Here is a 15,469-nt window from a genome sequence, read left to right as displayed (position 1 = left end):
GACACTGTGTAGAGCACGTTGGATTACAACAGCAGCATGGGGGTGTGCATTATCCTGTTGGAAAATTCTAAATTCCCATGGAGGGAATTAGACATTTTTGACCAATAGAGCATGTCAAAAATAGATCAGATGTAAGGCTTTTCAGGCGTTTGCTCTATTAACCAGCGGTTCGTCGTAGGTCTGACACTAGACTCATCAGAGTGGGATGTGTCAGACCCTACCCACTGACGCTGACGCTGACCCGCTGGAGTGTATGCAGGTGAACTTATCAGAAGCCTTTATAACAGACACAGTCTGATAACCGCACACGGGAGATAAATCTCCACAATGGAATTATTGCCCGCCTAGCAATTCCAAATGGAAAATTCTAAGTTCTCATGGAGGGAATTAGATTTTCACCAATAGAGCATGTCAAAAATAGATCGGATGTAAGGCTTTTCAGGTGTTTGCTGTATTAATCAGCGCTTCGTCTGGGGGATAGAGTAAGAAAACAAAAATATATAATGCTGCGAGGTAGGAGAGGGTAGACAAGTTAAGAAAATAAATGTTTAACATGTTTATTAAGGCCAGATGCTTCTGTATTACTCAAACCTCCTAGACTTCCTTCCTCCATTCTAATTGTAGATAAATTCATTTCAAACTAATTAATTATTGGAAAGGACAAAACAAGTGTCGTGTTTTTCTAGTCTTTTACCGCTCGTATTCGTCTTCAGTTTTCCTGTGTTAAACCCACTTTCTTCTTATCCTACACTTCCCACACAATGACTGAAGATCTATGAAGATGTCCCCTCAAGGAGTGTTGATGCCTACCCTCCTAATGAAACAGAACAGACAAGCCTGTTAAGGGCTGAGAAGATGTACAGTAACTGGGAGTGACGAGGAGAGCGCCATCTATTTGGAGATGACAGTGTATATAGAAGTGGAGATTGTCCTTGTATGTTTTCATGTTTGTCCCTTGTCTCCTCTTGCTATTGGTCCCTCTTTCGATGCAGACCTGTCATTGTATTCAGCCTATTATGTGTTCCTTTTCATGTTCCTATCTCTTTATACATGACATCTCAAACTTATAAATGTATGATATCATTAACCAGTACAATTTACAATGCGTGTGGATTTAATTGTGGTTCTCTTAAAATTACTTGAGCTGAAGGTACAGTAGTCTCTCATTAATCCAAACAAAGTGGATCCAAGACTTATGTGGATTATAAAATTTTTGTATAATGTTTATTAAAAATTTACTGTAAGGTGTAAGGTGCAATGGGTGTGCATGCTATGTGCAATTAGAGATGGGGGCAGGGTGGTATGAATACCCTGCTATTTTTAGAACCACTTCAAAATAAATATGTACTGTACAGTAAATACTAATTGTAAATCCTTAGAATATGCTTTTTTTCATCATTTTTAAAATAAAATAAATTTTGTTTTAAAGTTAAATTTGTTTTATCTGACCCTTTTGTTTGGATTAACCAGATTTTCTGATTAGCATTGTTCGGATTAACAAGAAACTATCTTATTATACAGTCAAACGTTTGTATAACAGTATTTTCGGGCCCAAGCAAATTGTATGGGTAAAATGAGGGAATAGTTAAATTTGTTTTATCTGACCCTTTTGTTTGGATTAACCAGATTTTCTGATTAGCATTGTTCGGATTAACAAGAAACTATCTTATTATACAGTCAAACGTTTGTATAACAGTATTTTCGGGCCCAAGCAAATTGTATGGGTAAAATGAGGGAATAGTTTATTGCATACAGAACACTGTTTGACTTGCACGTTAATTCAAGGTATCATGTAAGGAGGCTAAAAATACGTAGGGCATTGTTTATCTAGTTTAACCCATTAGTGCCTGACTTAATTTTTTTCTGAGATTTGCTTACTTACTGTGTTTTGCCGCATGTTTGAGACCAAAATAAACTAATAAAACAAGTATCAGAATTTTGGAATCGCTAGATCATAAGATATTTGACGTTGCCATATGGTAACGCTAGGCGTTTGCACTACCTATTTTTAAACAATGAGTTTTGAAAGTCGAATTTAGGTTGCAAAGTGGGGTTTTTTTTCATTTTCGTGCAATAACAATGTTGAAATATCTTAGCATTATTTATTGTAAGAATATGGAATATCAGTTTTTATTCACACCACGGTAAAAAAATAGAATTATTGAACAAAGGAGAAAATATTTGTTTACAGTATATAGACATATGTACAGTTCATTGCCTGTCAAAATAAAACACTCACTGGAACAATAGAAAAAAATCAAAAATACGAAGAAGAAGAAGAAGAAGAAGAAGAAGAAGAAGAAGAAAAATAAGAAGAAGAAGAAGAAGAAGAAGAAGAAGAAGAAGAACTTCAGATGCAGTTACAAAAAATTAGTCTATACTTTCGGAGGCATATAAAAGCCCACCCTCAATACTTGCGCGTTAGCCACAGAGATAGAGAATGACAATCTTTCACTGTCTTCATATCATCCTGCGTGTCTCAATAAGAACGCTTGGAGGGCAACCTATTATATCCAGAAATGAAAAGTATGGCGACAAAGCAACGAATTTCATCAGAAGTTATTTGTGGGTCCGTACAATTTAAAAACACCCCATACATTTTAGACTCTCGAACTAAATGTTCGATCAGCTGGTTATCTGTAAACAATTAAAAAATTAAAAAATGTCAACAACAGTCATGGATTTTCACTTGCTATAACTAGGCTCCGGAAATGTCAACAGTCGCCCAATATTGAAATCAGCCCCATCAGTCTATCTTGGTTTTTTATTTGATTTCTTATTTCCTCTATCAGTTATCCGCTCTTTCGCAGCATCGGGTATTGAAACAGATCTTGCATCAGTAGACCTAATCCCGATTCTTTCATTATTTACAAGCTTCATTTCAGCACTGACACATAACTTTTGAGAGAGAGATTATCAACAAGCCCACCATCATCTTCATCAGCAGGAGCCCTCATCTGTAAGTACATTTACATAGTGCGGTTCCACAAAAATATCACCATCGAGATCTTCAGTCAGTAGCATATCCAGTGCTTCTAAAAGGGAAAATCCCTTCCTGAAATGAAGATGTATGAATCAGTATAAAGTATCATGATCTGACAGCTGCAGCTATTTTACTGAGTATAAGCGCCTAGCGTTGCCATATGGCAACGCTAATGATTCAACAAACATATATAATGAAGTGTGCACAACACTACTGTAAACATAATCCAATGAAAGAACTTCACTTATACATTTTATATCCTTCTTACGTGAAGCCGGCAGCCATTTCGCAGGAATCTTAAAATAACCAAGAGTCCACCAGTCTTTATGTCACAACAATAGATTTTAAAACGAAATAAACATGATTACTAGATTCTACAAACCCTTCTCTAACTGTCGGATGACACCACAATCTTCCAGATTATTTCTTGTTGCCTACAGCATTAAAAGAAAAAGGTGCGAAAATCGTTGCCATATGGCAACGCTAGGCGCTAATGGGTTAAGTACATAATAAAAATTGCATTACATAATAGCACTTAACCATTCCTTTGCAACACATTGAAGGGAACTAACATCATACTCAATTTATTCTGTGTGTTCCAGCAATTCTTAATAGAGGGTCTTTCTGGTTTCTACTTAACTCCTTCCTTTTCCTGTTGTTCACTTCTGTGACTATCAGTTCATCAGTGAGTAGTTTAGCAAAAAGGAGGGCTTTGTTAGCTCCTATAGGAGCATTTTGAGCCCTTATTTTGTAAAATCATTTTACTGTAGCACTATCCACATAATCTGAAACTCCAATCTTCAAATGCTCTCGCACATAGTCAAATTGTCCAATCATAACTTTTTCCTAAATTTCTTTTAAGAAATGTTTTCAGCATAGAATGGATTTTTGCAACTGCTTTCTGTTACACTCTTCCATCCAAGTCTTTAAACACTGCTCATTTTAATTACAAACTTACTGATTTTTATTGACAAAAGCCACGACTACATTACATTTCCATTGATTCATATAAATTCCCATCCTCATGTCATTAGCTACATTTGCTACAGTCTATAAGGATCAGCTATTGCTTTCTGAAAAACATTTAAGGTCAAGATTCATATCATTACAACAGGATGTTCCTGAAAGTGCTTCATCGCTGTTATCAATAAATATAACACCGGCCTATGGAACAAACAAAAAAAAAACTTTCTCTTCAGCAAAAGGTTGAAGAAGTAATTTACCCTAATTTAGGTGTGCTGATTTCAAATTTGTAAACCATACAGTGTTTTTTGCTATTTGAAATCCAAATTTGATATGTAATTTCAGTAGAAAACACCATAATAGAGAAAATATGTGTAATTTTAATGGGATGTGATCAAATTGCAATGAATATACAAAAAAGTAACATGTTAATTGCTAGAATGTATGAATCTTACTACAAAAACACTATTGTTTGCTGCACTTTGATGTGAATGAATGCTATGTTGATTTGCATTTGTGTTCCTCAGTAGTGTTATCTCGCACTAGACACCAACAGTAATCTGACTTCATGGTGACGTCCCATCGCCCCTGATACTTCGTTCCACTTCTTTTAGATCCTGATGGAACCGCTCTCCATGTTCCTCACTTAATGCTCCTAAATTTGCAGGATGACTGTGCAGGAAATGTAATTTTAAGCTCATGCAGCAACCCAATTTCTGGAAGTTGTAAAGGATTGTTTTCACAACCTGTTGCTTGTTGACATCTTTAACATTACCCAGGAATTTGCTACAAGCATCCTTGAATGATTCCCATGATGAAGCTGTGTTCCATCCTTAATTTTGGCATCCAAAGTCCTGGAAATTTCTGACAGAGGTACTGAAAGCAGGGTCTGCCTCTTTCCAAACTCTTCATATACTGCTTCATAATTCCCAATTTAATATGTACAGGGGGTAATAACACACTTTGAGGATCAATTAATGGATGATTTACGATGTTTTCTTCTCCAGACACAAACCATTTCCTCTTGGGCTACTCACACTAACCTGTGACGATCCCTGTCCCGAGAGTCCCACTCACCCAGAAAACAGCGTAACTTTTTTATATCCTCCTTGCTGCCCTAATATGATACCGCACACTTTTAAATCACAGTACAGTAACCATCTGTGTTCACTGTAGTTCAGTTTCTGCAACACCATAGATAAATTGTGATAGTTTTCACGAAGGGATGTTGAATGGCCAACTGGCACGGAAGCAAGTTTATTTCCATTGTGCAAAAGAACACCTTTGAGACCTCTTTTACTGATATCAATAAATAGACGCCAGTCCTTTGCTCGGTAAATAGTTCCAAGATGACAAATCAAGCCAGGGATATCACAGCAAAACACAAGTTCGTCTTCGTGAACAAAAAACTGCCGGAATTCTTCCTCCCGATTTCTGTAACAATATGAATTTGTCCTAGGAAGTAACAAATTTCTTTCTTTTAATCTTGATCCTAAAAGTTCACTCTTTTCTTTAGTGAGGCCTTGGTCATGCACCCAATCATTTCAGTCACACTGATTAAAAAGACGTAAAGTTTTATCCTCAACATCCAGTACAAAGGTATCATCACCACCATCCTCCACCCTCGAAGATGACAAATACACACTCTCTGATAACTGTATTGGTGGTTTTGGGACAGGAATATCGGGTCCATGTGGTACGGGGGTTATGGCAGGTGGAAGGCAGGGATACACAATGTGCTTTTTGTTTTTCATATTGAAACCGGACACTTTATATTAACAAAAATTACATTCGTAAAAATGATTTCTTTTTTCCCGCCAAGCCATTGGGATTCCGAATGGCATTGACGACGAGAATCCACTGTACCATTGCCGCAGGTTTTCTACACACGTTTTACACACAGTATGTGGTGCAAAATTCTTGTCATGATCACCTAACTTTGTGTTGAAATATGCCAAGTACAGGCTTTTTATAAATGGCGTAATATTTTGCTTCTGGCCTTTAATTCTATACTGGCCACATATATAACAGAAAGAGTAGGGATTGTTCACACATTTTCACCTCCGAACATCACTGCCACTTCCCATTTTAACACAAACTAACTCCCTTATTCACTCAATCGACTTAAAGTGCATATTGTAACTTTTAGATAAAGGCGTGACACGTTCTCAGATTCTCCTCTCAGACTACGGAGAAACGCGATTTTGGTGCTTTGACCTCGTCTGACATTGCACATGCGCGAAGTGCAACTGTTCTAATTGTTCTTCCAGTGTTCCTGTATGATTACCTACTCTCCTCCAAAACAGAGCACATTACAATATTTTCTTTCAGATATGTCCATACCTGCATTCCATACAACCAATCCAAACTTCATTTACAGCAACGAAGCTCCATTAGCATAAACATGAGATGACTTGTGACAAATCTGTACGTGATACGAAACAACTGGTATTATTTTTTACATAAGGACACTAAATGTAGAAAGCCCAGAATAACGGCCGAATGGATGCGTCGTGCTGACCACACGACTCCTCGTAATCTGCAGGCCTTCGGGCTGAGCAGTGGTCACTGGGCAGCCCAAGGCCGTTTCGAGGGTGTTAAGTGCTGTGGGGTTTTTTACACTAAATATCACATAGAATTGCTTTTGCCGGAAAGTCTTCGCAGGCTGGTGTAATTAATGCTATTAAGATAGAAAGTTTGTCGGGACTGTATGAAGATATTGCCTAATGCAAGTTTATCATTATATCAATCTTTGTCATTGAGAGGTTTGCCTATATACTGTATTATTGTAATTTGCAATATTTTACATGTATACTTGAAAATGGTGTATTTATTTTATAAATCAAGTATGATTGTTTTGCAATACTTCTATTTGTTTTGTCTGCTAATAATGCCAACAGCATTGAGTGAATGTTTACAGTTGGAAAATACACCTACTGGAGCATACACACTGGTACCCTCTAGATGTAGAGAGCTACAGTATGTTCAAAGTTAATATCTCAAGTGAGCTAACAAGAAGAATAGTTTTAGAGAAAACTATTCGAAGTAAAATTTCTCATATAAGTGGCATCCACTTTTCTAGAGGTTTCTGAGAACTACTGAATAAAATTATCTGATCTTCATTGGTGTCTTCTAATCTCTACTGGTATTAGGGTCTCCAAAGCCTAGAGTACTTTTTCATATTCTTGTATATCATGGCCTTCTGTTCCATGTTTGTGACAGTTACATAATTAACTGTTGTGATAGCATTATTATAGGGAAAATTATATGGTGTTAATGCAGGAAAGGTTCACCCTTAACTCTCACTTCATATACTTTGTCAAATTTAAAAATTAGTTGAAACTTTTATCACAAATACTTACATGCTATACCTCGAGTGAACTGTTAATATATTTACTTTATAGATTTAAACACTAAGTATATTTTGAAATATAGATTTACATGTTTAAGAATTTTGAGATATCACTCAGTTTAATTTGTTGCACTGCATGTCATATAGCAGTGATAAAGTCAAGATTAGCAAAAGAAATTACTACGTAATCATGTGATCAGAAACCAAATCAGTTTAAGTACCTTCTTGGAGACTTTCTGGGGAGTTTTCTTTATCATTGCCGGCCCCGTGGTGTAGGGGAAGCGTGCCTGCCTCTTACCCGGAGGCCCCGGGTTCAATTCCCGGCCAGGTCAGGGATTTTTATCTGGATTTGAGGGCTGGTTCGAGGTTCACTCAGCCTACGTGATTAGAATTGAGGAGCTATCTGACGGTGAGATAGCTGCCCGGTCTAGAAAGCCAAGAATAACGGCCGAGAGGATTCGTCGTACTGATCACACGACACCTCGTAATCTACAGGCCTTCGGGCTGAGCAGCGGTCGCTTGGTAGGCCAAGGCCCTTCAAGGGCTGTAGTGCCATGGGGTTTGGTTTGGTTTGGTTTCTTTATCATTAGTAGCATAATAGTAGCATTGTAATTGACAGCTATAACATCAGGAAGAACACCACTTAACAAGTGAATAATTTAAAGAAATTATATTTATATGTGTTAAATACTTTTAATTGTCTTTGTTAGACTGAAGCTGTACTTGGAACAATTCAAGATCCCTACATGTGTGTTGAATTCTGAGCTACCTGCTAATGTCCGCTGTCACTCAGTGCACCAGTTCAACCAAGGAATCTATGACATCATCATAGCATCAGATGAGAAGGCCCTTGAAGAATCTTATTCTGGACCATTGGCTGGAAAGAAGAGGTACGTAAAACCATTAGTTTGTTAAAGGGCTTGAAGGAGCTTGAAGCAATTGAACTTCCCATTTACACTTTTTAATGGTATTCTTAATGCTATTCATAGATGTTTTTAGATTTTACACTTGGGTAACAGTATTGGAAGTCTGAGCTTATATCATCTGCACATAAATGGTTGAAATCATAGTATTTATTTCTCAGATCATTATTTAATACCAAATAAACAATAAAATTTGAACAGTTTTGAGGCTTTTCTTCTACTGCTGTGCCATGTTGTAAGTTAGAAAACCATGGCAATACTGATTAGGAGGTGCATACACTCATATACAAATGCATATTTTGAAAGTTAGTGCATATTCTCATGGCATTTGCATATTTCTGTATATATATTTGAAGTTATGAATCATTTTAATATTCATAACATCCTGAATCGGTTGACTTGAGTGCATTGGACATCCCTTAAGAAATAATTTTTCCTACCTTGCGAGTACTACAAGATATGAGTCTCATGATTTCCATATTGGCAGCTAAAATTGCTAATACCGTATTTACTCGCGTAATTCCCCCCCCCCCCCCGTTTTTAATTATTTTTTTCACCTCAAGAAAGAGGGAGGGAAAATTATGTGAATCTAAATTTAAAATGGAAATGAAAAAGACCTAAAATAGTACAAAACGATTAAAATATGTATAATTCAATACAAAATCAAAGACAATAATGCGTTCCCTAACAATAATTATACGGAAACCGCTGTCTTTTAATGTCACGCGAGAATTCGCTGAAGATAGGAGCCAGATACCTGAAATAAATTAGAATACTTTATTAGGGTAAAATCTGTAAAATTGCCTAAACTAATGTGTATTTCACTTCAAAGAAATAGACTTGCCATGTCATTCATCATCGCTTTCTTCCGAAGTCATGTGTGATGAATCACTCCCATTCTCTTCTATCCCCCAGGTGCAGTCCTCTTCAGTTTCATCTAGTTCATTGGAAATGCCAGTTTTCTCGAAACTTTTCATAATGATGTCTTGTTAGATTGGTCCCCATGCACGAACAATCCACTCACATATGAATTCTAGTGAAGGCCTCTTGATCTTCCTGGTAGCTGCCAGAGTATAAGAACCTCCCGCCATCCATTCGGAATATACCCGCTGCATGTTGTCCTTGAATGGCTTGTTGATGCTTAGATGAAGAGGCTGCAAAGCTGACGTCAAGCCACTAGGAATTATTGCATCATCAGTCTTCTGGTTGACCCTTTATTGACAAACATCGTCAACAAGATGGCCACAGAAACTGTCCTAAACCAGGAGACCTGTGATTTAAGAGATGGACAGGGTGTCTTCCCCATACTACATGCAACCAATCCTTCATGAGATCCGCCACCATCCATCCTTTCTCCTGAACATGAATGTGCACACCGGAAGGAAATTTCTCTTTGGGAATTGTTTTTCGCTTGAAAATTACATAGGGAGGAAGTTTTTGCCCGTCCACAGTAACAGCCAGCATAACTGTGAAACGAAGCTTCTCTGCCCCTCTAATCCTCTTGACTACATTGGATGCTCCCTTTTTGGTAATTGTTGTGTTTCTCGGCATATCAAAGAAAATCGGAGTTTCATCTGCATTTCCGATTTAAGAAGTAAGAACACGAAGACAAAATGTCTCAGTACTGCAACAAGCACAGCTAGGCACTAAAGCGTGACATAAAATCTATATAAACGATTACAAAGCATCACACTCATAACATTCTTTTGTTACAGACATATTCATACGTAACGTTGCAATAAACAGCACACCAACAACTAAGTAACTAATATTCATGTCCCTTTTAACCACGCTTTAATAACAAACAGACCAGTAAAAATTGGCCAACTCAAATCAGTTGGGAATTGGCTAAGACTACAAGTACAACACATACATACAAACCTCCAATGTTCCATTTTTTAATAATGGTGTAATTCGCATCTAACGAGAATATATTACAAATTGAATCTTCTAATTCATTAATCTTCATATGAACATTTATACTTTGATAAGTAACTTAGCACTAGCAGTGTTAGAAAAAACGGGAATTTTTAGCCAAATCTTACAATTTAATTGGCACATTACTATGACTTGGACATCAACTTCCTGTGATTAACGTCTAGTCTGTTATAGACCCATTTTTAATTGTTACTTCTTCGTGTTTACCTTTTATATAGTAATGATATTTTATTGTATAATAACATTTTAATGAAGACATAATTGTCAAATAAGGTTTAATATAATGACTCAACCTTGAGATAATTGTACAAAATGGCTGAAGATGCTCGACACAATGAGCGAAATGTCCCATTTAATGTTTGTATTGTAGTAAATTTCCTTTTAGAGACAATGAACATTTTTATGTATAGAATAAGGTGGATATAAAAACAATAAATTGTAACTATTGCACCGTAGTACTGTTTGTTAAAAGTGAGAAAATATGTGGTTTTTCATTTGGTCGAGTATTTTATATGATAACATTGCTTTTAGGGTATCCTCTGTGGTTCAGACAGCAGCGCGTCGGCCTCTCACCACTGGAGACCGTGGTTCAAATCCCGGTCACTCCATGTGAGATTTGTGCTGGACAAAGCGGAGGCGGGACAGGTTTTTCTCCGGGTACTATGGTTTTCCCTGTCATCTTTCATTCCAGCAACACTCTCCATTCTCATTTCATAGCATCTATCACTCATTAATATAAATCACTTGGGAGTGGCGACCCCATCGTAATAACAGCCTATATCTGATTCATTCATTACATCCCTGACCCGGTCAAAGACTGGAAAACAGGTTGTAGGTTTTCATTTTCAACATTGCTTTTAATCCTACATTCCTACTGACATTTTAGTAATGGCCTAAGTTGAGTTCAGTTAGGAAAACCGCAAAGACTGTCTTTCTGAGAATACCATAGCAAAGCACGGGTACATCAGCTAGTGTCTAATATAATCGGAAAGAATGCTTTCCCTAAGCTTACATGCAATGCATGTCAAACGGACTGGCCTGTAATATTCAGCTTTATGTCTATCACCCTTTCCTTTGTACACAGGAGCTACTATAGCAACTCTCCATTCATTTGGTACCAGGCGATTTGGCCATGCAGCTAGGGGCGCGCGGCTGTGAGCTTGCCTCCGGGAGATAGTGGGTTTGAACGCCACTGTCGGCAGCCCTGAAGATGGTTTTCCGTGGTTTCTCATTTTCACACCAGGCAAATGCTGGGGCTGTACCTTAATTAAGGCCATGGCCACTTCCTTCCCAATCCCAGGCCTTTCCTATCGCATCGTCGCCGTAAGACCTATCTGTGTCGGTGCAACATAAGGCAAAATTGCATTCATTTGGTATAGCTCCTTTATGCAAACAATAATCAAGTAAATACTTCAGATATGGTACTATATCCCAACCCATTGTCTTTAGTATATCCCCTGAAGCCTTATCAATTCCAGCTGCTTTTCTAGTTTTCAACTTTTGTAGCTTACTGTAAATGTCATTGTTGTCATAGGTAAATTTTAATACTTCTTTAGTATTAGTCACCTCCTCTAACTGGACATTATCCTTGTAATCAACAATCTTTACATACTGCTGACTGAATACTTCTGCCTTTTGAAGATTCTCGCATACACACTCCCCTTGTTCATTAATGATTCCTGGAATGTCCTCCTCGGAACCTGTTTCTGCCTTATAGTACCTATACATATTCTTCCATTTTTCACTAAAATTTGTATGACCGCCAATTATGCTTGCCATCATGTTATCCTTAGCTGACTTCTTTGCTAGATTCAATTTCCTAGTAAATTCCTTCAATTTCTCTTTACTCCCACAGTTATTTCTAACTATATTTATTTCCAATCTGCACCTCCTTCTTAGTCTCTTTACTTCTCTGTTATAATATAGTGGATTTTTACCATTTCTTACCACCTTTAAAGGTACAAACCTATTTTCACATTCGTCAACAATTGCTTTAAATCCATCCCAGAGTCTGTTTACATTTTTATTTACCGTTTTCTACCGATCATAGTTAATTTTTAAAAACTCCCTCGCGCCTGTTTTATCAGTCATATAGTACTGTTTAATAGTCCTAATTTTAATACCGTCCTTTCTTTCACATTTTTTTAAACTACAACAAAAACAGCTTCGTGATCACTAATACCATCTATTACTTCGGTTTCTCTCTAGAGCTCATCTGGTTTTACCAGCACCACATCCAGGATATTCTTCTCTCTAATTGGTTCCTTCACTTTCTGAATAGCTGCTTTCCCATATTAACTTATTTGCCATTTGTTGGCCATGCTTCCTGTCGTTCACATTACCTTCCCAATTGACATTTGGTAATTGAGATCATCTCCTACTATCACATTCCTTTCCATATTGTTTCCCACATAGGCCTAGCTGATTATCTTATCAAAGAATTCTGAATCAGTGTCAGCGCTACCCTTTCCCAGTCTGTACACCCCAAAGACATCAACTTGCCTATTATCTTTAGAGATGAGCTTTACACCTAGAATTTCATGTTTGTCATCATTAACTTTTTCATAGCTTACAAGTTCTTGAGGGGAGTTGGTAAAGGAGCCAAAGATGGGGAAGGTAGAGCTTTCATTCGTTGGGTGTGGTACCACATGTTGTCGAATTTGCATTTACATACAAATGGAATAAAAAGGTTCATACAGTAAATTAAATTTTTCATTAATTTCATTTAGGTTATGTTGTGGATTATTATATTGATATATATGAATTATGCCAGTATGTTTTCTAACATGTTGATTAATTGACGTATATTTTATGGCTGAAGTGTTCCATGTGGATGTACTTAGCTGAAAACTTGTATTTGACGACATTTAAATACTCTTGATATCTTATTGTAAAACTTCTACCAGTTGGTCTGATATATGAAGTTTTACAAAATTTACAATTGATTCTGTACTTTGTCCTTGTCCACAGTACAAATTTCTCTTATAATACAGAGTTTGCAGATGGTTGAAACAACCATCTTAAAGTACAGTACAATACATGAAATGGTGCGCCGAATACCCACCACCATCACCATAACCCTCTTCTTTGAAATATTGGTTTATTATGCCACACATCTGCTTGCTGTCATTTCTTGATGGATACAGTACTTTTGCATCCATCTCTTGGCACAGGCCAGAGTAAAGTGTAGCTTCCACCAAAGTCCCAGTCAACATCCATGGCTGTGACAATATGGAAGTTGCTGGGGTATGGGTAGTGCTGAGTAATGACATTCGGAGCATGACTAGTGCATCTGAGTGTTATAAAAGCTGCTGCTCATAGGGTCAGCTGTGCTGCAATAGTACTTTCTGACCCAGTGAGGAAAACAATGGCAAACTACCTCACTCCTCATCTTGCCTAGTACGCCTCATGTTGGTGCTTCCATTGGTTTTTGGGGTTTCCTTATAACCGCATAACCTTTGGTGGTGCTATTTGAGGATCCAACCAGCCTCTGGGCTGATGACCTAACAGACAGACATGCCACACATAACTTTATATTTACACTCAATACTGATGACTTCTCTAAATCACACAGAAATCTGATACATTAGTGACACTCATGTTGATAGGTTTACATTACATTTGCAGTGGTCTTCACTTTAACCTCTAAATGCAAACTAGGTTCAATAATTACATCATGATATGAACTTTTCTAAACAACATATAGTGTCCATGACTATAAAAATATCACGTAAGTACAACATGAGAATAAATATAAAGTATGACCAACGGAAGTCCAGCCCTGCAATGTAGGGGGCAACGTGTCCACCTGTCACCCGGCGGCCCCGGGTTCAATTCCCGCTGAGTCAGGGGTTTTTAATAGTAAATGCTTAATATCCCTGGCCTGGTGACTGAGTGTTTGTATCGTCCTTAACATTTCTTTCCTCACATTCAACACTCTGCACTTCCGCAATTCCAATTACATGCAGGTTCATATCATATGGTGCAAGTAGTGGCAAAAGATCTCTAGAGGTCAACCGCCATGAACAAAAAATGACTATGTCACAGCATCGGGGAACAGCATGTCAGTGTTTACAAGGCTCCAAGCATCTAACAAGTTGATTAACCTTGTAACCATCTTTACATACTGAGTTTTCAATATGTATACATATATATCACACAGGTCCATGCCACTTGGCCTTTCCAAAAGTCACTGTGATACTAGCTCTATGTTGATTGTCTATCATGCATCATCTATTCTATGATACATAAAACGAATAATTAAGGAAAGTTCTTACTTCCTATTGGTTGATATAAAATTGGAAGCAAATGAATAGCACTAACTGTCCACAATACATTGATTATAATTATATTCCCTCTATAATTTATAATTACAGTCCCAAAGCAACCTTGAACATAATTACATGCTGGGATTTCAAGAATATATATATATATATATATATATTCTCAACAGACAAAGATGTTTATGCTGATCTTAACCATATTGCACAAGTCGTACTAACGTAACATTTAAATTTACATGAAAGAATATAACATAGACCCTAAAATTAATGAAAATAACTCTTATATATAATACAATTGGTGCCTAACTCATAAATATTATCAAACACATGCCCCAATAAGTACCGGTTATGTTTGAACAGATCTTATGGTCATTATAAATGCTAATTTTTCACTTGGGGTTCGGTTTCTGTACCGTTCCGATTCCTCCCCTTGATTTGTGAAGATTAATTTCTTAATTACATCTAATTACATCTAAGCAAATCACAGTTTAGTCAGAATACAGGCTTAGACCTAGTAATGAACCCCTAAAGGTTTCTCACATTATAATCTATATAAATAAAAATGAATCGCTAAATGTGTTGCTAAGCGCAAAACTCGGGATTGGCTGGACCAATTCAGCTAATTCTTTTTTTCAAATATTCGTTGAAGTCCGAGTAAGGTTTTACGAAGGGAAAAATTGGAAAAAATGCCAGGAAAAACCGTAAAAGCCCCATTTTTCTTTTTCCATTCAAACTGTTCGTCTCTCTTTCCTTCTCCCACGTTTGCGCTTAGCGCTGTCCTCCTCTAATCCAGCGCATTTGTCAAATGTCCGTAAATCTCAATGTTATCGATTAAAATGGGTGAATATCAGATTATGTACAAAATTTCAAGCCGCATTTGATGCCGTTAACAGAAAAAAAGTTTACAAAATAATTGAGTGTGAAAATGTTAATATAATGGAATGTTACCTCAAATGCAAAATCTTCATTGCATAGAACTTATCATGTCATAACTCCTATTTTATATTCACTTTATTTGTAATTTTTT

General features: G+C 37.0%; 1 protein-coding gene across 2 annotated transcripts in view; it reads left to right on the top strand.

Annotated features, from left to right (window-relative positions):
* The window catches only part of Ddx56 (putative ATP-dependent RNA helicase DDX56), a 234,228-nt gene that overhangs the window by 140,916 nt on the left and 77,843 nt on the right, over window positions 1–15,469 (top strand). For both annotated transcript variants that reach the window (XM_067147356.2, XM_067147357.2), the window contains exon 6: window positions 8,009–8,188. In XM_067147356.2, coding sequence (XP_067003457.2) covers window positions 8,009–8,188 — 180 coding nt within the window. The remainder of the gene's footprint in view (window positions 1–8,008; window positions 8,189–15,469) is intronic.

Source organism: Anabrus simplex, chromosome 5 (assembly GCF_040414725.1).
Source record: "Anabrus simplex isolate iqAnaSimp1 chromosome 5, ASM4041472v1, whole genome shotgun sequence".
In the NCBI taxonomy this organism is placed as follows: domain Eukaryota; kingdom Metazoa; phylum Arthropoda; class Insecta; order Orthoptera; family Tettigoniidae; genus Anabrus; species Anabrus simplex.
The sequence above is the reverse complement of the archived record's forward strand: the minus strand, read 5'-3'. Positions and strand labels throughout refer to the sequence as shown.